This window comes from Thermobia domestica, chromosome 1 (genome assembly GCF_964235325.1).
Source record: "Thermobia domestica chromosome 1, izTheDome1.hap1.1, whole genome shotgun sequence".
Classification (NCBI taxonomy): Eukaryota; Metazoa; Arthropoda; class Insecta; order Zygentoma; family Lepismatidae; genus Thermobia; species Thermobia domestica.
Window position 1 is genome coordinate 180533699 of NC_137454.1, and position 24528 is coordinate 180558226.

The window sequence follows — 24528 nt, forward strand, 5'->3', positions numbered from 1 at the left end:
ACCCACCTAGATAAATATTTTATTTACATATATTGTTATTGACACGTATTTCGGCCTCATGTGGAGGTTAGATGGACATCCGTGTTCCGATTTTTCATTAGTTAGATGTTCTGAACTCTATTGATTCTGGTCCCAAGTATTTATAGATGATTTTTAACGATAGTGCGGTATTGCCTTGTGATTCTCTTGGAATCGCATACGATAAGGTATTGGTGATGTTATTTTTAGCTTATCGATGCTCAGTATCTATGTGATAAAGATATTAAGTATGTGTCTCGACTTTTGTTTGTATCCGCGTGGGATATGCAATCTTGAGTATTGAAGGTTGTAGGAAAATACATTCACCTCGACATGAAATTTTGAAAATTTATGTCTTACAATAGTTGTTACAAAATGATACGTATTCAGTGTCCAATACGTAACTGAATTTAATCTTAAAATATTGCTAAATCATATATATTCCAGAAAATGGTGAGCAGCTATGCATATCGAAATTTCCTGGGAGTTGCGGTGGCTCAGTGGTAGAGCGTTCATCCCTGTTACCTCAGGTCCTTGGTTTGATCCCAGCTCGCACCAAGTGAACTTTGTGGTGGACTAATCGTGTGGGTGGGTTTTCCGGGATTCTCTAGTTTCCTCTCATTTTGTCCATTTCATCATTGCACTCATTTCTCATTATCACCGTCTCTTCAGGCTAGCCGGCATAAGAGTGGGATGTCATACTGGAAGCTTTCATTTTCATTTTCGAAATTTATCCTTCAACATTTCAAAGTCTGCAAATAAGATATAGGAACATATAGCGTGTTCTGCAAACAACCTTCTTTTTTTACATTTGATGGTAATAGGCTTAGTTTTCTTTCAAATTTGTTTCTACTTCTGCACTTTTTTTTTCAACTCCCCATCTTGTTTCTCTTTCTGCCTTTTTGTACCACAACATGATTTCTGTCCGTAATTGTATTCAAGGAGTTCTCCCGCACGAAATTTCCTTCTTTCTCTTCATCTTCTTCTTTTGTGTAACCCGTAAAAGTCTTAACGTATCTTGAGCTACTAATAGAACACAGCTGCACAAAGTCAAATGAAATTTCCTACCTTTCAAGTTTCCAATTTCGAGTAGGAATCAAGGAGTCTATCTCGCCTGTGATGAAGGAAAAAAATGTTATTAGCAGGATAAAAATCCTTCTTTTCAAGTGTTCAGCTGCTTCAGCTTCTAATTCTCCTCGTGTCCTCCCCTCCTTCTACTTCTTTCTCGAAACCTCTAGTTCCGAAATGAAAGAAATTAAGAACAAAGTCGCTTAGTTTCCAGACTTAGGGATTTATATATATAAGTCCCTATGTCTGGAAACGAAGCGACTTTGTGCTTAATTTCTTACATTCATACCTGCGTTTGTGTATGTATGTGTAATATAAAGGAAGAATAACTAGTAGAAATTATGTGGAAATTTAAAAGCATAACTCCTTTTTACAGTTAGACCTATAAATTACAAGAAATATTAAAACCTTTCAAGTATCATTTTTGTTTACAGACATCTAAACAACATAAATACAGTAAATTACATTATGTTAACCATAACACATAACATTTAAAATGTTTTTGAATAATGTTATAAGTAGTGTTGTGTAATTGCTATAAATATTAGGAGTAGGTATGTAACTTTTAGAAGAAACAAAGAAAGCAATATATATATATATATATATATATATATATATATATATATATATATATATATATATATATTATATTATATTATATTACTTAAGTGTATTTTTCCACATACAACGTAATCCTATATAAAAAATATTCTATTCAAGCAGAATAAAAGCTATCACTTATTTGGCAACATGGTCACCATCATAGGTATTCTGCCATTACTGGCAGGTGACTTGCTGCAACTGGGAAGCTTCCATGCTCCACGGTCTTCCAGTAACCTCTTCGTCTTTATGTGGGATTTTTCGGCTTTGATATCGTTCATTAATTGTAGTCTTCTTCGCTCTCCTCTCTCTCTTTCCTGTACCATACATTCTAGCACGTCCGTCATGATACAGTTCCTTCTTAGCCAATGTCCCAACCAGTTTCATTTCCTCTTTGTAATAATATCTAAAATTGCTCCTCTCTCTACCCACTATGTCTAACATTCTCTCATTTGTTTTCCGCTCGACCCAACTAATTCGCTTTATTCTTCTCTATACCTACATTTTACAAAAGCTTCCAATCATTCATCATTTTTACGTAATGTCCATACTTCTAACCCATACAGTACTATACTCCACATGATGCATTTTATGAGTCTTTACTCAACTCTTTATTCAAGGTACCACAAGATAGTATTTTCTTTCTCCTAAAGGCTTCTTTCGCCACTCCTATCCTTGCTGTTATTTCACTTCATATTTCATGTCATTACTAATAATACGTCCCAAGTATCGAAAACTAGTCATCTGTTCTATTTTATCTTGTCTAATTTCTATATTTGACTCCGACCCCTTCATTTCAGTTGGCAACAAATGTCATAAAAGTTATTGTTTTTTTATCGATTTTCTCTAAAATTACGCATAGGTGCATGAATGTTTTACAAACTATGTACCAACACTTTGAGTGTTGTGTACATAGTAGTTGTCAACATGCAATATGGAAATATAAACTGCTATTCATCATGAAGATAATTGAAAAATGGCAACACTTGCTCAGTGAGAACTACGGCATCAAAGAATGTTTCTTTGCCCACATTCGTAAAAATCACCTTATCTGATGTCAATGTACACGTTTTGTATTTCATCAGCCTCCCTTCATTTCACTGAACTAGGAGTCCAATGACCGACGCCTTGGAACAAAACTACAGAGATATTTTGTCGTTAGGAAAAGCTGGTCAAAAGTGACGATGTAGAGAAGAACCTTCTGAAACTTTTGATTTTGGAACCTAAACTTTACCCACGTTTATAAGAGCATATAGATGCATATTCTTTTACCAACATCAAGAATGATATTCTTAGTAAACTTTCGTACTCCCAGTTAATAGACGTTATTAGTTTGTAATAACTTGGTTACTTCCGAGCTGAGCTCCTGTTAGAGCAGTCTGATCGTTCATATCCCAGACTCATGTTCCTGAAGACAGAGGACAGTGCACCACGAGAACCATCTATGGCGGATTGCTGAATATTACAGGCAAATGCTATGTAGACTTTTATCTAACCAAGGTTCATCTTTTCTCTTTTACCCTCTTACGTTAAAATTTGTTTCCAATTGAAAAAAAAATATTCATTTTAATTTTTTAGCAACACAGGTCAAAACCCAATCCTCTGCTCTAAAGATTTTAGTTTACAATATCCTGGGATGGACTTGTCAGTTGTAAATCCAAGTTATCTTTAATTTGTTACATTGAGCTATAAGAACTGACGAGACCATACCGCACAATTGTACAAACAGCTTTTAAAGTACGTATGGGAATATATACAGATTTACCTCCAATTGTAACAGATATGTTTCTTACCATTGATGTTTTAGAAACATTTCTGTCGTGTTCTACTTTTACAAGGTAGGTAAGCTGCAACCGCACTGCATAAGAAGTAGAAAAACTAGACAGAGAACAAATTATGGCTTTATTTGGGTTGTTAAATTATGTGCTATAAAAGTAACCAAGAAAGTTTTCTCTCGCTTTTTGTGGAAGTCTGTATTCAATTGGCCCTCACACTGAGTTGAATGCGAATGAAGATAAGGCGAAGATCAGTTGTTGGTGTGGGTATATCCAACATACTACTTAGTTGTGACAGTTCAGTTACACCGTGAACTTGTATAAGGACAGAGTCAGGGGCGGATCCAAGACCGATTTTTTTGGGGGGGCGGTGGGATATCATACTGCAACTTTTAAGGGCTCCAAACTTTGGGATGGGTTTTATTTATATATATAAAATAAGAAAGTTTCCTCTTCTGGGGCGCAATCGGCCCGATCGTCCCCCTGGATCCGCTCCTGGACAGAGTGATCATGGGACTTCCATAGAGCGTCATAAGGGCGTGAATGCTTTACGAATTCAAACTGGGGTCAAATGCTGCTAAAGTGGAGTGGGAGATATGCGAGGCCTTTGCTGAGGGTGCCGTGAATAAGATGATAGTGCAGTAGTGGTTTAACAAGTTTAAGGACGCTGACAAAACACTCGAAGACGCACCCCGTGCCAGAGGACCAACACATTTAAAAAATGAAGATCTTCAGGCAGCAATTGAGACTAACAGTGGCCAGAAATGTGAGGAATTGGGACTACAATTCAGTGTAAGTGGAAAAACCATTTGGCAGCAGCTCCATCAACTTGGGAAGCACTACAAGTTGGGTCGATGGGTCCAACATAATTTGACTCCGGGTCAGAAGGCAACGCGAACAGACACCTGTGGTTTCCTTGCTGTCTTGTCTGAGGAAGGATCCATTTTTGGACAGGATATTGACATGTGACGAGAAGTGGGTCCTATATGAAGATCCACGGCGCCGTGATCATTGGTTAGCATCTCATGAACCGGTTCCAAAACAGCCGAAACTAGCACTGCACCACAATAAAGTCCTCCTGTGTGTTTGGTGGACTGATCGCTGCACCGTGCATTGAGAACTGTTACTAGCTTCTCAATTGTATCAATGCAACTGTATACTGTCAGCGTTTGAGCCTTGTTCAAGAAAAACTCAAAACTCTGGAATCGGTTTTCCTGTTACAGGACAACACTAAGCTCCACGTAGCTAGAATGACCCGTGACACCATTTCTGGATGGGAAATGCTATTGCATCCATCACACTTCCCGGACATTACATGGTCCGATTATCACCTGTTCCATTCCTCGGACAATCGCCTTAAAGGACGGAACTTGAAATCCCTAGTACATATGCAAAATGTTCTTGATATATTCGTCGTTTTACGGCCCACCAAGTTGTATCGCGAGGACATCCATGGTATTCCAGAACGTTGGCAGAAGGTAGTTAATGCTGATGGGAACTATTTTTGATTTTCCAGATACGTCTTAGGTGGCATTTCGATGTTCGAAGATGGTGGGTGAAGAAGCGACAGAACTTTCTTGTTTACCTTTATATAATTAAATTAAATGGATCAAATATTAGTTGAATTAGTACGAAAATAATCCTGGAACATATATTTTCAAAACATTCTCTATAAATAATCTCGATATTACTATGATGATTTCTTCTTTTTTTTTTCTTACCTCATAAATCTAGTGCAACGAAAGATGTTACAAGGAGGTAAAATATGAAATGGTATTATGACTGATATTGAAACGAGTAGCAACAACTATATTCAAGAAAATTATAGAGCGAAGCTAAGAAAATGTCGAATACAAATTTAGATAAACAAGCCTATAGGGTTTAACGCATTGAAGAAGACACAGTAGTGTTTATGTGTCGATGCTGAAGGGGAAACTAAAGTACTATGCTGCAAATACAGGTTGGCCCAAAAGTAGGTATACACCCCTGCTTTGATCAAGTATAATATTTTAGCTTATAGCTTTTTCCGAGCTTAAGATATAAGTAAAAAAAAAAAAATTAAGAACAAATAATAAAGAAACTATAGATAACAATAAGACATTATATAAAATGCAGTGAGCTGATCAGTACGAAACTGTATACCTATTTTTGGGCCACCCTGTATTATGCATAATAGCCTTTGCTCGGAGAATACTCTGGTTTTAAACAAAAATTGCATTTAGAAACATACATCTAGCAAATCTGTTTTAACATTATTTTCTTATTAGCAACTACTATATCATTGTGTGTCAAATTATGCGTCTCGTATTACATTATTGAAAAATGCGAAACTATGCGATTTTTTTTTTTTTTTTTTTTTTTATAATTCAGCTATGTCATACAGGACTTGCTTCTCATTCTATAATATCACTACCTGTAATGCACTGTTCCTAATACTTACCACTTTATTTCTAATTATATTGCATTTTGCTCTTGAGGTTCCACCGCACGGAAGATTAAAAACTGACATTACATTGCATAAGAATGTGCTAGAGAGGTGGACTCTCTACAAACATTTACACTAATTGTAATTATATATATATATATATATATATATATATATATATATATATGTGTGTGTGTGTGTGTGTGTGTGTGTGTGAGTGTGTGTGTGTGTTTGTGTGTGTATGTGTGTGCGTGCGTGCGTGTGTGGGTGTGTAATTAAATTCAAGTACTTTAATTATACGTTATTTATACTACAAAGAGAATCAGAAATATTTTATAGAGATATGGCAAACATATTGATGGCACGAGAGGGTGCTGATAAGTTCTTAGCTTTACTAAGAAAAATAAGACAAAAATTAATTTTTTTTTTGATGGATTTATTCAACATAATCTTCCTTCAATTCAATGCATTTTTTGCTTCGGGCCTGCAATTTATTTAGGCCCTCTAAATAAAACTCTTTTGCTGGGGTGTCAAATCATGAGTTTACTGCTGTAATTTCTTCAGAAATGGTGGCGAATTTTTGCCCCTTCAAGTGTTTCTTTAAATTTGGGAATATGTGGTAGTCTGATGGGGCCAGGTCAGGCGAATATGGTGTGTGGTGCAAGTTTTCAAACCCTAAGCTAGCCAATTTTTGCATCGCAACATTGCATTTGTGAGGAGATGCGTTGTCTTGAAGGTAGACAACTTTTCGGGACAACTTTCCACGGCGTTTTTGCTTCAGCTCTAAGTGAAGCCTTTCCAGTAATGATGCATAGTAAGCTCCGGTTATGGTGTTACCTTGTTCTAGATAATTAACAAAGATTACCCCATCCTTATCCCAAAAAACACTGGCGAAAACCTTTTACCTTGATTTTTGCACACGAAGCTTTTTGGCCTTGGTGAACCACTGTGACGCCACTCTTTTGATTGTTCCTTTGTCTCTGGATCATATAAATAGATCCATGTTTCATCCTCCGTGACCAAACGTTCCACAAAATTAGTCTCTTCCTGCTCAAAACCATTCAAAACCTCTTTGGAAGCAAGCACTCTTGCACGCTATTGATCGGCTTGCAAACATTTCGGCACCCATTTGGCAGAAAGTTTGTTCATGTGCAAATGATCACGAATAATGACACCAACGCGTTCATGGGATATACCTAGGTCCTCTGCTATACTTTTAGCAGAAATTCTTCTGTCTGTGAGAATCATTTCATGAACCTGTTCAATGATTTCTGGTACAATCACTATGGATGGTCTCCCAGGGCGGAGGTCATCTTCAGTGCCAAAATGGCCTGTCTTAAATTTCACAACCCAGTTCTTCACTGTGGCATAACAAGGTGCATGGACCCCCAATGTTTGTTGCATCTCACTATGGATCGTCTTTGCAGATTTACCCTGGAGGAAGAGGAACTTCATCACCGCTCGACTCTCAACATCGTTAAACTTGTTGGGCTGCCCTGCCATCTCAAGCACTCACCTGAAAAAAAAAATAACTTTCCTTAGCACCAATGTTTTAATATTTCGTCACAAACATATAGACACATGTAGCTTTCAAATAAAAACAAACATTATAAATATCGGAAGGGGGCAAAGCTAAGGACTTCCCAGCATGCCCTCGTATAATTAATAAATATGTGTATCTTTAATAATATAGGAAAGCATTGGTATACATAGTAATTCATCAACGAGATTTTTTAATCAGCAGTAGTACATTTATTATTAATAATAACAACATATTTTGATTATTTTCTCAGTAATTTTGAACATAAACCCTTCTTAGTGTTATTTTTATAATTATATATTAATATGGTATTTTTAATCTTTACGTAATATTCTATAGAACATGGACGCTACAACACAATAATATCCTATGGGTACACCATTGATATGATAAAATGGAGTGACTGGGCAGGTAGTGGACACCTTTAAGAAAATTTTGATTTTGACATTTTTTTTGCCGCTTGTGTTTTAATGTTACAGTGGTGGTTTTTATTCAGCTAAAAGAATATCTTGTTGTCTTTCAGTGCAACTATAGCTTTCATTCATTAAGGGAAGCAGTAAGAAAATATGCCAATTTTTTATTGTTAAGAGCAGTTTTGCTAGTAGTGGCTACTTTTTTCTAGTTGTGATCACTTATATATTGAGTAGTGCTCACATATTTTAGATGATACTTATTATAGGTGACTGTGTTTATTCCTATTACATTTTCTTGGTAAAATTTAATTCACATTAAAATGATCACTACTGTGTTATCAAAGTAATATTGTAAGTAAGTAATATTAGTTAGCTACAATATTCAATGAAAATAAATAATTGTATAAAGATATAAAAGGAAACTACAGTATGATTACATTTTAAGTAAAATGTTATATTTATAAGAGAAAAAGTATGTAAACCTATACCGAAGCTATGCTTATGTACCTTTACATGCATATATAAAGATCCAGTGTGACAGAAAAATCATACTTTACGGGTCTTCCATACAACGGAATTAAACTGCCAGTAATTTTACAGTTTTTCTGTAACATCTGTCGAAAGAAACAAAAGAATTCGAGAACTGGAAACGCGGTGTGATATAGAATATTATCTTGTATATATATATTATTCGTACGTATTTTGTTTATTATTCGATTTTTCTCCAAAACTGGTTCATATTTCACTGAAACCGGCTTTGTTTTTCTCAGGTTTTTTTTTTTTTTTTTTTAAAAATACTGCTCGGTTTTTCACCGAAACTGGGTTCGGCTAAAACTTTTGGAAAACACAAAACTTTCTATTTCTGTGGAAACGGAATCGGTTTCCGGAGAACAACGAAACACTATTCTGGTCAGGAATAGAACCAATTTTGGAGAAAACCGGAATCAGTTTTGAAATAAACCGAAACCGGTTCCGTTGAAAAACCAAACCAGTTTTGCAAGAAACCGAAATCGGTTTAGGTGAAAAACCGGTTTTTTGAAAATTTTAGAGAACAAAGGTTGAAAAGTATGTTTTTCTGCCCAACACTAATTTTTATTCTAGTTATTTCTGTGCCCACTACTGAAATTGTGCTTTCAGTTATGGTCATCTAGTGTGACCGTTACTAAAATTGTAGTCATTTTTATATTTTAGTGGTGGTCACCCCTAAAACTCGCATGTGCAACAATTTAAGCGTAAAAAGTAAATATTTTTTCAAATAACTGATCGTTATTGAATTCTTACATATTAAAAAGATTCAGAATACTTATAAAATAAACTAGATATAGGGAAATAAATCGAACGGTTCGCTTATTTTCAAAATTTGGAAACTGGAATAATTCTCCACATACCCATATATAATCTCTTCTAGACTCATACTCCAACTAAGAAAGCTATTCATTAGGGGTGTAGTATACAGAAAGGGTAATAGGCATTACAGTAAAAATGAAAAACTAAAGCCTATTGGCTAATACGAGTCTGCACTGCAAATATATTGTCCTACGTGACTACTACCGGCCCAGTCACCCTGTATTCTAAAGCTTCAGTACTGTGAAATAATATGTTTATAACTCGATGTTCATTAGGATTTATAATACAATAATTAGTGACCTGCAAGGTCCTCAAAGTGTAAATTCCGATATAGAACTGAAAGTTCTTCTGTGAGTTAAAGATTACTTTAAGTGGATCATACTCAACAATAAATGGAACTATTGTGGAATGAATTCCAAAGTAAAGTTCGGGTAGGAAAAGTTTTGTCCACAAGCTTTCACGTCGAAAATGGCCTGAAACAAGGAGATGAGTTGTCGCCATTATTATTTAACTTTGTGCTGGAATACGCCATAAGGAAAATCAAAGATAGCATACAGGAGAGAGTTGAACGATATTCACCAGGTTATGGCATATGCTGATGATGTAAATTTAATAGGGGATAATAGGAGAACAATAGGGATCTTATTAAACGCTTGCAGGGACATGGGTTTAGAAGTAAATGCAGAGAAAACTAAATACATGGAAGTGCGTCGGGACCGTAATACGGCAAATAGTGGATGCGTTAAAATATTAAATAATACTTTTCATAAAGTGGATACTTTCAAATATTTAGGATCGATATTAATAGACGAAAATCATATTCACGAAGAAATTAAATGTCGACTAAAAGCAGGGAATTCGTGTCACTATTCGGTTCAAAATCTCTTGTCGTCGCTAATTCTGTCGAAGAATTTCAAGCTTAAAATATATAAAACGATAATCTTGCCTGTTGTTCTGTATGGTTGCGAAACATGGTCGCTTACTCTCAGGCAAGAACATAGACTGAAAGTATTTGAGAACAAGATCCGGAGAAGAATATTTGGACCCAAGAGGAACGGGAATGGGGAATGGCGGAAACTTCATAACGAGGAACTTCATAACGTAATTTATACGGTTTACCGAACATTGTTAGGGTCGTCAAGTCTAGGAGTCTTAGATGGGCGGGTCATGTAGCTAGAATGGAAGAAAGTAGAAACGCTTTCAAAGTCTTGACTGGAAGACCCATCGGAAAACGACCATTAAGAAAACCTAGACACAGATGGGAGGAGAATATTACAATGGATCTCGCAAAGATAGGAATATAAAGTAGAAAATTAGCTAAGAATAGAAGTCAGTGGAGAGCTTTTGTGAACGCGGCATTGAAACTCCGGGTTCCATAGTCCATAGAGTTAGTTAGTTAATTAGTTAGTTAGTTAGTTATTGTGGAATTATTTTCCTCGCAAATTCGAAGATGTTTCATTATATGTATAGTTTTTTTTAAACAACACCGACAACGTTTGGGAGGTGATTCCTGACACCAAGATAAGACAAAAAGTATAGACCTACCTGAGTGCACAATTGCTTCCTTTCGGAGTTATAAGCTACCGAAAACATGAAAAACAAGGAACTATAAAGGTCTATAGATCCAATAATATATACTATACTCCAGAGTGTTAGTTTTGGTTAGTTCCAAGATTTCGCTGGGAAGTAACCATCGAAACTAAAATTCTCCAATAATCTTCGAAGACCTAATCATGCATGTGCATTTCATTATCAGATATCCAGAACTTAGCAGGCAGAAGGAAACTTCAGGCACATGTGTCCCTACAACCTTCTCGTAGTAGTGGTGTCCATGGTTTTTCAGTGATTTCTTTGAGGAAACAAAAAGCTTATAGGACGTTTATTTCCTTTTATAGAGTCAATTCACCTATGATCCAACATTGTTGTTATTTGCTTCGATACAAAAGAAATCACGTACAAAATCGAAGAAACGTTTCTGTGAATAACGTAGAAGTTGGGAAATGCAAGACACGAACAAAAATCATCACTCATTCTTTGAAATCCAATTCACATTGAACAAAATCTATCCTATGATAGCATTTGTTCTATGGTTATTAAGACAAGAAGAGGCGAAAAAGGAAATTTTCGGACGTCAAATAAATATTCTTATCACGAACCTGGAATATTCTTTAGGGTGACAGTCATTTTGCTGTTCCCTTGTGTAACAGGAAATTCATTTCTCGGCAGGCATGCTCAGCTTCTTTCTTCAACCTTTCTTTTCTTCTATAGTCCCTGTGGACACTTCTCCGCTATTGCCACTTGGAAATGGGACTGAATATAACAGACGTTTCATATTAAACGAAGACTGTCCCTTGGCGAACCAAAAACCTTTCTTTCTCAATAATCTTTGCTCCAGGAGGACCTATTCTCCTGTGATGTCACGTGACGTATAAAGGAAGAGAAAAAACACGTCGAGGCACAAGGACAGTGGTTTCTTTATTGAAGAAGAGGGGACTATAGCTGTTATGAGCCAATTTTGTAGAAAGCTTGGAAGTGCAAAACTTGTTCCCGTTTATCGTATAAAAAACCGGTGACACTGCAAGTATTTTCTTCGTAGTTTTATTCAGCAGAAAAGTTGGCAACTGAAGTTTAGCCTACAACATCTCAGAAGACAAAACACAAAACAATAACAATACTCTGGCTAATCCAACAACCACCTTTTTCCTTTCCTTATTTTCTTGTTTCTTTTAGCATTTACCCTATGAGAAAACGATCAGTTATGGAAAACCAAACTCCGAACTCGAAAAATCAAAAGAACTTCCACGCGGCTATGTGACATCGTACGCGCCTTTGACGTGGGAGAGCCGGGTTCTATTCCCGGTAGGAGTTTATGTGGTTTGGATTTCACGTTATGCTATATGTCTACGTCTCATATAACTTCGCTGAATAAAGAGAGACTAAACTGAATTCAAATGAAATCAAATTTCGAGAGTAAAGTCAAACGTTGATTAATGTTCGGTGAGTGGCGTTTTACCAACTTGTGGTCAACCTTACCGTTTCTAGTAGTTCAATAGCTTAATAAGTTTAGCCAGCATCAAGCCGGGTAATTCTGATGTTTTATGTATTACATTTTGGAAACATAACGAAAAGAAACCCAAGTTTTAAGCTTCGCGTACCTCAAATCGCTCGCGCCAGAATCATAAAAGAATTCCACATCAAAACATTTTTAATACTTTAACACAATAAATTGTGTAGTAAAAATAACAACTATTATCAGTAGTTTTGCGGAGGATATAATTCACAAATATAATTGTCCAAAACACATTTCATTATTGTTCATTAAGTGGTAGCAGAAGTGGATTGCTTAGTTATTACTAGGGTCTTGTGAACTTAGAACCGAGTGAAAGATGTAAATTTTGGAGGAGGGAAGATTACATCATTACATTTGGTCCATAGAAATAAGGACCAATAGAAATAATTCTTAAGTATCAAAAATGAAACCAAGTATTTTTAATGCAATATTTTGTGAAATTTTAAATGAATTGGCGGGTGGGTGGGTAAGGTGCGTTAAGTCAAAAATTAGTGTTTTAGAGAAGTTGCATTTGAAAGTTCAGGCATAAATCCAAAATCTGGTTTTGGGAAAATGATTAGCTGTTGTAGCTCTTCATGATAGTACGACTGTTTTTTTTCTTTCTTTTTTTTTAACTTATGCCTGAAATTCAAAACCGGATTGTTGGATTTGTAATTGAACTTTCAAATGCGACTTGTCTAAGCCACCAACTTTTGACTTAACGCACTTTAAACATCCACACAACAATTTATTTTAGATAGGTTGGTGTGAAAATTTAATTGTTCATTAAGCACTTTTTTTAAGGTAGACTATGACCAACCCTGTCTAATTTTACCAACATACAATTGGGCAAAGTAGCATCTTCCTATAGTCTACTGTATACACATGCGTCAGTAGGTATCACAGGGTATATTTTATGAAAATCAGAAGCAACCAATAATGTTTGAATATGTTTCTAATGATGAGGAAATTATCTCCTCATCCTGACGAGTTTCAATCTGACATAGAATCAATGAATTATGTATAAACTTAAATATAAACTTGATAAATAAATTTACAAATATAATTTATATTAATTAATATGTGTACAAATATTAAATACATCTCTCTCTCTCTCTCTCTCTCTCTCTCTATATATATATATATATATATATATATATATATATATATATATATATATATATATATATATACATATATATATATATATATATATATATATATATATATATATATATATATATATATATATATATATATATATATATCATATTCTGCTTGTAAGCATTTCATTATTATTTCTGCTTTTTGGCGTTATTGTTATTATTATTTGTAATTTTTAGTACTTTCTTTGAAGTCGGTTCACATGTTTGTAAAAGTTTTATTTTCTGTTGAGAAGTGTGCTTTTGAAGTTGGTTATTTCAATTTTTAAAAAAGAGTTTTCTTCTGGGTTTTAGTCCGTTTTCGAAGTCAGTTATTCTATTTTTAAGTCTGCTTATCTTTTATTTATTTTCGATGTCCAAGATCTCGCAGTGGCCGACAACTCACACGAAAAAGGGGATAATATTGTGGAAAAACTCGAGCATGACCGACGTGTAACCATCCATGACTTTGCCAATGACCTAAAGATCTTAGTGAGAAAAAGAAACTGGGAATGGTGATAAGAAAGTGCCACTTGGCATACTAATTCTTTAGATCACTAAAATTTATATAAGATCAGGGGACAAGTTGTCATTCCATGCACTACTCCATTTTTCAAGCTGAAAGCCAGAAAGATAAAAATGCCTATAAGTTGGCATTTTTTTGTTCGACTTTAATTTTTCAAATTTAATATTTTTTCTAAAGCAATGCTTTTCTTTGGTCCAACTTGAATCCCTTAGAAGGCAGTTGTTCACTTACTCTTATGCATATATTTTTTTTATTCGTTTCAAATCATGTTGTAATTCTTTTTTTATTTGTTACCAAAATTTGGCTAATGGGTATTAAACTCCCAGATGATTATACATAATTTATTTTAAGTGGGACCTGTGTTGCGTGTGTCAGCAGAGTAGGAATTTAATTTGTCCCACCAAAAAAAAAAGTTATTTCAACCTCTGGATATCCATTCTTACTGTCCAATTTATTAGAATTTGGAGCTATTGGTACACTCCCACCACACGTAAATATGGATATTATGAATGGTAGATATGGTTTAGAGGAAACTGTCAGGAGTAAATGAGAATATTAGCATAAATCTTGTCTATTTGAGCTTCAACAAACAAAACCTCGATTGAGCTGCCAAGCGTTTGGCAGCAGACTCACATTGTACGTACGAGTGCAGTTATCATTCCAATAATGAAAATATTGTCTGGGTATAACGCTTCCCATTAAAGCAAATAAAATCATAGTCAGTTTTCTTTATTGAGAAGAATTCTTTGCATTGTCTTCCAATTGTTCATGAAAAGATTACCAATTAAAAAAGTAATCTACTATTTTCATCTTTTATTTGACTCTTCTGCAAAGCACAAACACAGAGAAGGTCCATATATATATACAATCTTCATCAAGGTTATCATGCTGGTAGATCTTGATCTACTAGTATGCATGTAAAGTATTTTCTCACCCAGGCTTTAGGTTCTCCAGTTATCAGCCATCAAATTTAATCTTTGGTCTTAGGCATCTTTTTGCAAATATATTGTATATGTGTGGCTCGGAAGAACACAATGGTAAGCGCCACTTCCGGTGAAATTAATCACACAAATCCATTTGTAGGTAATTGTATTTCGGAAATGTAACTGCAAATATCATGTTTGGCATGTATCATTGCATTGAATTACATGGGAAGGTTGAACCATTTGTTGTTAGTTTACTTGAATGTTAGAAAATGTAACATACCAGTATGTTCCTCCGAGGTGTTCATATATATATATATATATATATATATATATATATATATATATATATATATATATATATATATGGTTTTTAGGTTCAACGACACCCTAAGCTTTAGAAAGTAATGAGATCTTTATATACGCAACTATCTTTCGTCAATAACAATAATTGTCGCTGTTTTCTTGTGTTTAATATATGGCATATGGTAATTTATGGACTCCATAGATATGCAGAACGTATGCACCCTATATACAGAACGCAAACTAGTAATATTTTAAGAAGCAGGTTAGTAGAAAGGCCATATTATTTACATCATAGGTGTATACACTACACAGAACCTGTTTTTGGTTATATTATTTTTATCTTATATTTTGGAAATACAGTTTTAGTTTTTTTCTTTTAAATTTTTTGGCGGCTCTTAAGTGAGTGTGGCCCTAAGCTACAGCTTGTTTAGCTTATACGTACATCCGGTACTGAACATCTCTGCCAAACGTTAATTTGAACCATGAGAAATTAAATGATGACATGGTAAATTAACTGTTGTAAATGTAGCGTGAGCTCAAAATAAAAACTTGCAGAAATCAATGAGCGATCTTTTCCTCTCCTGCAATAGGGAAATTTACCTGTTATTTTACACTTAGCTATCCCGTTTGGAAGTCTGCTTTATCGAGCCCAGTAATACTATTTTTGGTGTATACTTAGTACAATAATTGAGAGGTCCTGGATTCGATTTCCGGTCGGGACACTAGGTCGAAAAAGTGTAAAATCTTTTTCAGGACAGTCATCCTGAGTGAGGTTTTCCTGGGTTTTCCATATTCAAATGCTGGGATGGTACCATTTACCAGGTCGCAGGTCGCTTCCTTTCTTCTCTTTCCTTGGATAGTGTGATCGCCGAGGGACGTCATCCCTCATACGTGACCAGCTAACATGACCATAGTCGCCGGAAGCCCAGAAATCTAATTCTTGATCCTAGTACAGTAATCCTTATCCAGTACTAATTACTAACCTGTTTCATAATCTATGAAAACTTTTCCCTATCTGGTAAAACCAGCTCTACCTCGCTTCTGCACGATGTTGTAGATGCAGTACAAATATATCTTACAGAAGTATATATATATTTATTCTTCCGGGAAGTATGTAAATTTTTATATGTTCAGTAATTTGTGATTTTCCTTCTAAAGAATATCAGTGAACTTTTTAACTCCGAATGTCTGGGTTTGTGTGTGTGTTTATGTATGTATGTATGTGAATAAAACACTATGAAAATTCAATTAAATGCAAATCATCTAGGCGTACATTTTAATGCTAACATTCTCGTCTTAACTACCAAGAAAATAGAATTAAAACATCGCAAAAACTTGAAACTTTTTTAAAAAGTCCTTTAATACAATAAATGCAAATGAAAGTGCTTTGCTCTTGTTATCATATTTAGTCATTAACTCACAGCAAGACGTCACAGAAACAGTTGGCTGTGATGTTGGCACGGGGTAGAGGGTGAGGAAAAGTGTTTTCTTCCATATTTTCGGCAAACTTCACATCCAAAAACTATAGTACCACCATGTGGTTGCTCCAACATCGCCCTGTTTCTCAAAATGTTATTTAGTAACTCCTCTTGTTCTCTCTCTCTCTCTCTTCTGTTACTGTAAATAGCCTGCGCGAAGTGCATAAAATATCACACAGCTTGTGTATTCGACAAACACAATGTACGTTCCTTTCTCTCTCTTGAACGTAGAGCGTGAACACAGTGAGGCGCACACTTGGAGGCAACATCACTTCATTAAAATCTCTTGGTAAGAAGATGACTAGCAATGAAACTAGGACAACATTGTTCTCCTTGGTAATAACGACTAAGTCTTTGTGTCAACGACCCAGGTTGCTTTAATTATGAGTTACGCATCTCTGAAGAAACTTTTTCTATGAATATAACTATAGTATATGCAATCTTACATAGTTACTACAAAATAAAATGTAATCAGACACAACTTCTGCGACTTCTTATAATCTATTACATACGAGATACTAAAAGTGATTAAAGAGTTCCTTTGTGGCTAAGCGGTTAGCGTACACACCTTTGGCGTGGCAGACTCAGGTTCGATTCCCGTTGGGAGTTTATGACGTTCGGATTCCACGTTAAACTGTATGTCCACGTCTCATGCAGCCTCGCTACTAAAAGGGACGCATAATCATGTAAATGAAAGTGATTAAAATTATTATTTGCTTTTATATTTCTATACGAGAGGATGGCAAAAAATGATATTGTCATTTATACAGGAAAACAAATTTCAAGCTTATGAATTAAACATATACGTTGATGGCAAAATATGTGATGTCACTAATTTTTACCAACGGGGAAACAGAAACGTCCAGAATGAAAATACAAAGAAGATACAGAAATTTCTTTTGCAACCATTCATGTAGACAAAATTTTGTTTAGAAAATCAAAATGCATAATGAAACATATGGTATACACATATGTTTGTCAAAGAAGCAAGCAAAGTTTACCTATTTTTTTTATTTCTTTTAATAGATTATACGTTGGGACTTAAAATTCATTCCTGCAAATCAAAATGAAAGACTAGTAAACTAAAAATATTTTACGTTTTGTACACCGTCCGACAATTAAGTAATGAAACTGATTATGTTGTAACCAAACAAACGAAGATTGGAATATATATTTATTATTTAAAGTACGTGTCTCCTGCATCAATACAGCGAGTGGCACAATCGCGCTAAAAGTATAACGACCCCTGCAACTCAGTTTGTGATATATTCGGTAATGCCGGATGTCTTCAACATTGTCGAAATGTCGTCTTTTTAATGGTAACTTCAGTTTAAGGAACAGAAAATAGTCCCAGGAAACATATCTGGAGAATAGGGAGAGTGCTGGAGCACACACACTTGTTTTCTAGCCAAATATTCCTGAACAAGTACTGCGGGGTAAGTGTGTGTGGATAAGGAACCAGCTACTGAGTATTCAAGCCGAACACGACGAATTCTCTTCATGAAACGTTGAACTAACTAAAGAACACTGGGCATTCACTGTGTGACCTTTTAGTACAAATTGATGATGAATGATACCCTTATTGTCGTAGAAACACTGGAGTGTTGTCTTCTCTTTAACTTCTGAAGTCCATTCTCCGTATCTCCACATCCCCATACACTCTCTGCATCGAACCAACAGTTTCTGTGACATTTTACCGAGTTCAAAACAGGATTTGATAGTCGCTTTCTGCTCCATGCTGATAGTGTGAGAAGAGTCTCTCAACGACTGCTGGTAACGGCTTCGTATGTCCGGTCATGCTTTGCGTGCGACAACGTGGTGTTGTCAGATTGTAGAGGAGGAATTACTTTTTATAATGCACATATGGTTTACTGATTGTATTCACTGTTTCATCACAATAAAATCAGTCTCATTATTTAATTGTTGGACGGTGTACATAGTTGTGCATTTCTAGATTTATTCTTACGGCCTACGCTTATCTCTGTATGCTGAAGTAGACGGATGATTAATGAAAGTGAACGACTATGAATTAATTGGTGGAATGAGAATATGAGTAGAACTTCAAGATAAATCCCGGACATAATGGTAACAACCACAAATGCATATCGCCTGGGATCGAACAAAGATGTGAGCACTCTACTACAGAACCTCCGTGCGTCTACCTGTACACAACTATGTACTACCGCACTGGTAGCAAATGATTTTAATACATGTTCGAGAAAGATTTTTATCTTTTGGAGTGAAATTGAAATGAATGACTTATTTATCTAGGTGGCCATCCGAATATTCACTTAGGGAACTGAAGGAAGGTGTGTCGTTTCGTTTCGGCTAATCCTTGTTTCGCCTAACCAACATCCCATACAGTTATGGCACAAATGTTAAGATTTATGTCCAGTATTTTAGGTAAAATAAGGATTTTTGTCTTTAGTAATATTTCTTTTGTCTAAAATTGCGGACAATTAAAACTCGTGAAAATAAAACTATAGGAAAATTAACTAAATACATGCTCTTTGGACCCGAAACATTCAATGTCGAGTTAATGAGACTTCTCCATTGACTTCTGTCCTTAGCTAAATGGATGTAGTTTCTATTTTCTTTTCTTATAAATGAGAGACGCATCCTAATATTATTCTCCCATCTGTGACTAGATCTTTCTAATGTAGATTTCCGATTGAGTTTTTAGTTGAAATTTTGAATTCGTTCCTACTTTCTTCCATACTGGTTACATTACCTGCTTCCTTGATCCTCCTATACCCAACGAGCAATGTCAGATAAACGGCACAAAATATGCAGTTCCTTTTTATGAAGTTTCCGTTATTCTCCATTCGTGTCCTTCTTGAACCGGAATATTTAGCTCACTGTCAGAATTTTATTTTCAAATGGAATCGGTCCTCGATTATTCCCTCAGAGGAACGACCATAGAGAGGCAACGGTCTTGCGGGATGGCCACCAGAGTGTATTGGGTTGTATCCACATTAATATGTAATTTTATGTCAGCGTCCCCCTGGACTTGGATGCATGCGCTGATTTGATTGGGAATCGTATCCTACGGCTCTGTCCTCTCATGAGGCAAGTTAGCCTACGATTGTTGTAAGTGGTCCTCTATTTTCAGGTTATTGGCATTGAGACATATTCGGCGTCCGAGCATGTCTCAGACATATTCTATCGGGAAGAGAGCGCGGAGTTTTGCTAGCCAAGAAAGTACCTCAGCATCATAGAGATACGTGAAGTCGATCATTGTCTTAATTAAAAATTGTATCGAGGTACTATCTCATATACGCATTTCCGTGACCTACTGTTATTCCATCAGAGTTCCTGAATCGCTACTAGAGGTGACCTGAAGATATATTCAATGGTTACCCATATCATGACGCCTGGAGTAATACCAATGTGTATCTCGAAAACATTGTCAGAATGAGTCTTCTCCCCTCGGTACCGCCATGCTCGAACAAAATGCGCATCAGATATGGCGTCAAAGGGAGACTTATTGCTAAAAATGATGCGATCCCAATGGTCAGAAATCCATGCGTTCCGGCTACCATGTGTTGTGTTACCCGAAGGATGGAACAAAGATTCATATTGTGGATGCTACTAATTTATTTTGATTTTCAGTTTATCATCCATTTCAGCAGCGAGGTTCTATAAGATATGGACTTACAGCAGTACGTGTATGCTAACCTCTTAGCCAAGAGGAAGCTCCCAGGGTTGCTGCTAATCTCCAACCGATGGTACGAAATGACACGAGGTGTTGCAGTGAGTCCATTAGTTGTACCCGGATAACGGGCTGAACGTGAAAAGATTACGATTTGTCTGGGGTACAATACGCCGATTCTCTCTTAGAATACTCAGACCTTTGATAACGTCCGTGGTTTCTCTCACCTTCCCATTCATTTCAAAATGGAGCCACACACCCTTAAAAGCCCCTCATATCTGGATATTGCATGATTCGACCAGTTGACCTAACGTTGTGTTGACCCACAGTGAGATCCATCTCAAAATTCGTCAGGCGCTGGAAAAGTTGCCTCACCCGAGCAAGTTTTGTCCTTCCAGTGCCCACACACACGCTTTCACAGTTGAATTGGCGCCATAATTACTCCGCATGCTTAGTATTTATTTCTATTGTTTCATTAGCCACACTCGATTGCAGTATTATTAGATAATCCGTATTATATTTCTGTCACTTAGAATAATATAGCAGTTTTATATGGAGCTTCATAGTAAAAGTAATAATCAAATCGTATGAACTATTTTGGGGAGAAGTACAAGCGTCGGTAGGCCAACAGCAAATCAGCGAGATTTACTTTCACGTGGCTTTGTTTATCGCAGTTTAGAGCTTAGGCCGAACAGGGTTTAGTATTGAATAGTGTAGTTAAAAAACAAGGAGGCGTCGTAAAGTGTGCTAAGTTTACAGAGGGCAATAAACAAGATTGCGAATCATTAGTTTAGGCAAAAAGCAATGCAAGATCGACGAAAAGACTTGAAAAACTCCTTAATCGGGATAACTGACCACTGAACAAATAATTTTCGAATATGGAGACGAGGACGTGTTAACTATATTTTTTTTCCTTTAAAATGAATTAAACCAATATAAATTTGAACGCAATTTTATTGAAGAAAAATGGAGCCAATCAAGAAAAGAAGGAATAAAATGAGGAAACCGTAAATGACATCTTGTAAGGTCTGCTGAAGGAAATATGATGGCTATTAAGGTCGTTTTTTGTTTTTCTTTCCTTCTTTTGTCACACTGGATAGCTAAACGAGGATGTAATGAGACTTTTACGGTCCCAAAATCCTTCAACAGATGGCACCACGGTCGGAACAAGCAAAATACGGATGTAAAAATTATGAAAGTAAAAGAAAAGAAAGAAATTGAGGGCAATAACACTCACTACAGAATATTAAATTCTGTCTCTTTTCTCTTATTTTTTTTAACTTTACAGAATATAAATGGAAATTTTAATTTCACCATCTGGAAATTTAATTTTAAAAAAATCTCTCTTAGTTTATAAGAGAAATGTGGTAATAACTATAATAATAATTTTCATATGAAAATGGTACTTTTTATTTCACACTTTTTATGTTGAGTCTGTAGTGGTTTTCAAAGTTCTTTAATCGGCAATATATCAAATTCAATTACTTTTCTTTACAGGCATTTCAATATTTTTTTTTAAATGGCGTCATAGTTCTGAGAGATAGGTACATTTTTCTTTTCTTGTCCTGAGGAAAAGGAAAAAAACATTGATTGAATAAAAAAAAAAGCTCTTTAAAAATTCAACACGACAATTTCTTTTCTTTTTATTCTATTACATTATAATTTATTACTTAAAAATAATTGATTCTTTCATTTCCTAATATCGCCATTAGAATGCAAAGGAACATTTTGAACTTGCAACACTTTTTTCCATGTATTTAATCGTCTCTTCATTTGTCAAAGCTCAAAATTTAATTACATTTTACAAAACTACGGAAACCAAAATGAAAGGAAATTCTTAGTTTCGGTCAATTTTATAAGGTTGCTTTTAGATATTGGAAAAAAAAAATGAAATGAAATATTTCAGTTTTACGTCCTACGGTATGCTGCGTAGGCTAAATGAGACGGTGATGATGAGAAATGAATGAAATGAGGAAAGTGAAAGGAAACGAGAAAATCCCACGAAAATAATACGCACATGGTGTTTATCCACTACAAGGTCTATTTGGGTGAGCTGGGATCGAACCAGGCACCCCGCGCACCATAGGTGAACAAACTATCATTTTTGTCTTATAAAATTCGCCCCAATGGGATATTATTCGCTAGTGGCACTTCGCGTCCTTTCGACGTATTCCAAACACGACAGGGACTAGAAGATAGAAATATCGAGGACAGTTAAAAACTCCGATCATGTTCTTCAGAACGATTCTAACCCCCCAATGAGCTTCACCTCACAATCGTCAACCTAATGCCTCGGACCGCTTGGCTACATCCACCGGTTACCACTGAGCCACCGCGGCGCGCTTTTAGCTATTAGAGTTGAGCGATTAGTGAGTCATGAAGAATAATTAATGAAATGATTATACGTACAAAGCAAGAAAAGGAGGAACATCAACAAAACTTACGTATATGGGTGTTGTCCACATAAGCTTAAGTAGGCCACATTGAGACCAGATTATTTCAAACCTAAGATGAGTGCTCCACCAATCTCATTGTGCTTTCTATTTACTTATAACTTGACACATCGATTGATATTTTTATAACGTAATAATTGTCAAGTTGTTTGTTACCTTTCCCTTGAGTGTTCTAATTAATCTAAAAAGTATGATTTATAAAAGATTATAATGGTCATAAATACTCATAGTTACCCATAACTTATGTTGGTAGCGTAATCCTCTTGTGTTACTTACTACGGGAGGAGAGAGTGAGAGAAGGGCCTCTACTCTGAAAGGTGATCTTACATCTTTCATGATGGTTTATAAACCCACCAACTGCATCAAATCCAATCCCTGTTCATTGTGTGCAGCCAGCGGGCATTTCTAACTCAGGTGGGCAGCTGCCCATCCTGGGTTTAAGATCCATCCAGGGTGTAAACTGTTAATAAACTCAGTCTCATAGATTTATTAGGTGCACAGTCAAAAATCCGTTATAATGACCTATAACACCACCAACAAACGACACCAAAATGCATTACCAAATGCAATCCTCCCTTTCCTGCAATAGTATGTAACCCAAAAACCAGCGTCGTTCGGATAGTTGAGAATTAGAAAGGCGTTGGACCAAATTTGAATTTCGTTATAAATATATCAGTGTGGCAAACTGCAAATAAGAGAATAAAATAAAATGTTAAGATTTACGATTTTATTATCTTGAGAGCAATGGACTACACAAAAACTTAGATAATGATCTTATTTAAGCATTTAAGAAAAGGTGAATGGTAAGAAATAGATAAAAGAGGAAAGCAGTTTCTCTCCTTTAAAAAAATCTCTTGAAAGAATGAAAATGTTATATACTGTAAACATTTAATACAAAAGCATAACAGTACAAAAACAAACATCCACAAGAAACGGAAAGAGACAAACACAGAATAAGGGACACCAGTAGCGTATCAGACTTGCGGACCTCGCATCCAAGATAAAGAGATGGGACCTAAGTTTTAAACTCAATTGTTATAACAATAATAATAATAATAATTATTATTATTATTATTATTATTATTATTATTATCTGGCAAATTTGTTTGCAGAGTACTTCTCATGAGTCTACCAGACATTTTCAAATATTAGCAACGCAAATAATTATTCAACATCATCAGAAACTTTTTGTGAAACGAAAATACATCCTATTACAACTAGAAATGTAAGAGATGCTATTAAATCCTTAAAGACTAAATCCACGTCAGGTATAGATGGAATATCTGTTTTTATTATAAAAGGTGTAGCTGAGGTAATCTCACCAGTGTTAGCATCTTTGTTTAATTGGAGTTTAAATGAAAATATTTATCCTGAAGCCTGGAAAATTGTAGCCGTAACACCAATACCTAGAACTAAAGGTGACAAAATTAACGATTATAGACCAATATCTATACTGAATGTTATTCCTAAAATTTTTGAAAAAATAATGTACAACTACTTGTGTAATGCTGTACGTGATCAGTTGAAAAAAATAACATGGATTTATAAATGGTAAATCAGTTACTACAAATTTGGCATGCTTTGTACACAGTTTGTTTTCTGTTATTCGATCGGGTGGTCAGACAGATGTTATTTACTTTGATTTTGCCAAAGCTTTTGACAAATTACCTCATCACTTATTAATAAGTAAAATTGTAAAAGTACAAGTTATCGAATCAAATAATAAAGTGGCTAGATTCGTACTTAAATAATATGAAATTCAAAGTAAGGTATAAAGGCTATATGTCTTCTATTCATAATATAACATCTGGTG

General features: G+C 35.4%; 2 protein-coding genes across 2 annotated transcripts in view; both read right to left on the reverse strand.

The window, feature by feature from the left end:
* Positions 1-24528, reverse strand: part of LOC145691617 (tyramine receptor 1-like) — a 1380953-nt gene that overhangs the window by 1028410 nt on the left and 328015 nt on the right. The gene's annotated exons all lie outside the window — the stretch shown is intronic.
* LOC145674073 (protein GVQW3-like) lies at positions 6982-7389 on the reverse strand. Its single transcript, XM_081743911.1, has one exon. The coding sequence runs from the start codon at positions 7387-7389 to the stop codon at positions 6982-6984; it is 408 nt and encodes a 135-aa protein (XP_081600037.1).

Bases quoted from the DNA above. Each gene is read 5' to 3' on its own strand.
- LOC145674073 (XM_081743911.1), bottom strand. From the start codon at position 7,389: ATGGCAGGGCAGCCCAACAAGTTTAACGATGTTGAGAGTCGAGCGGTG.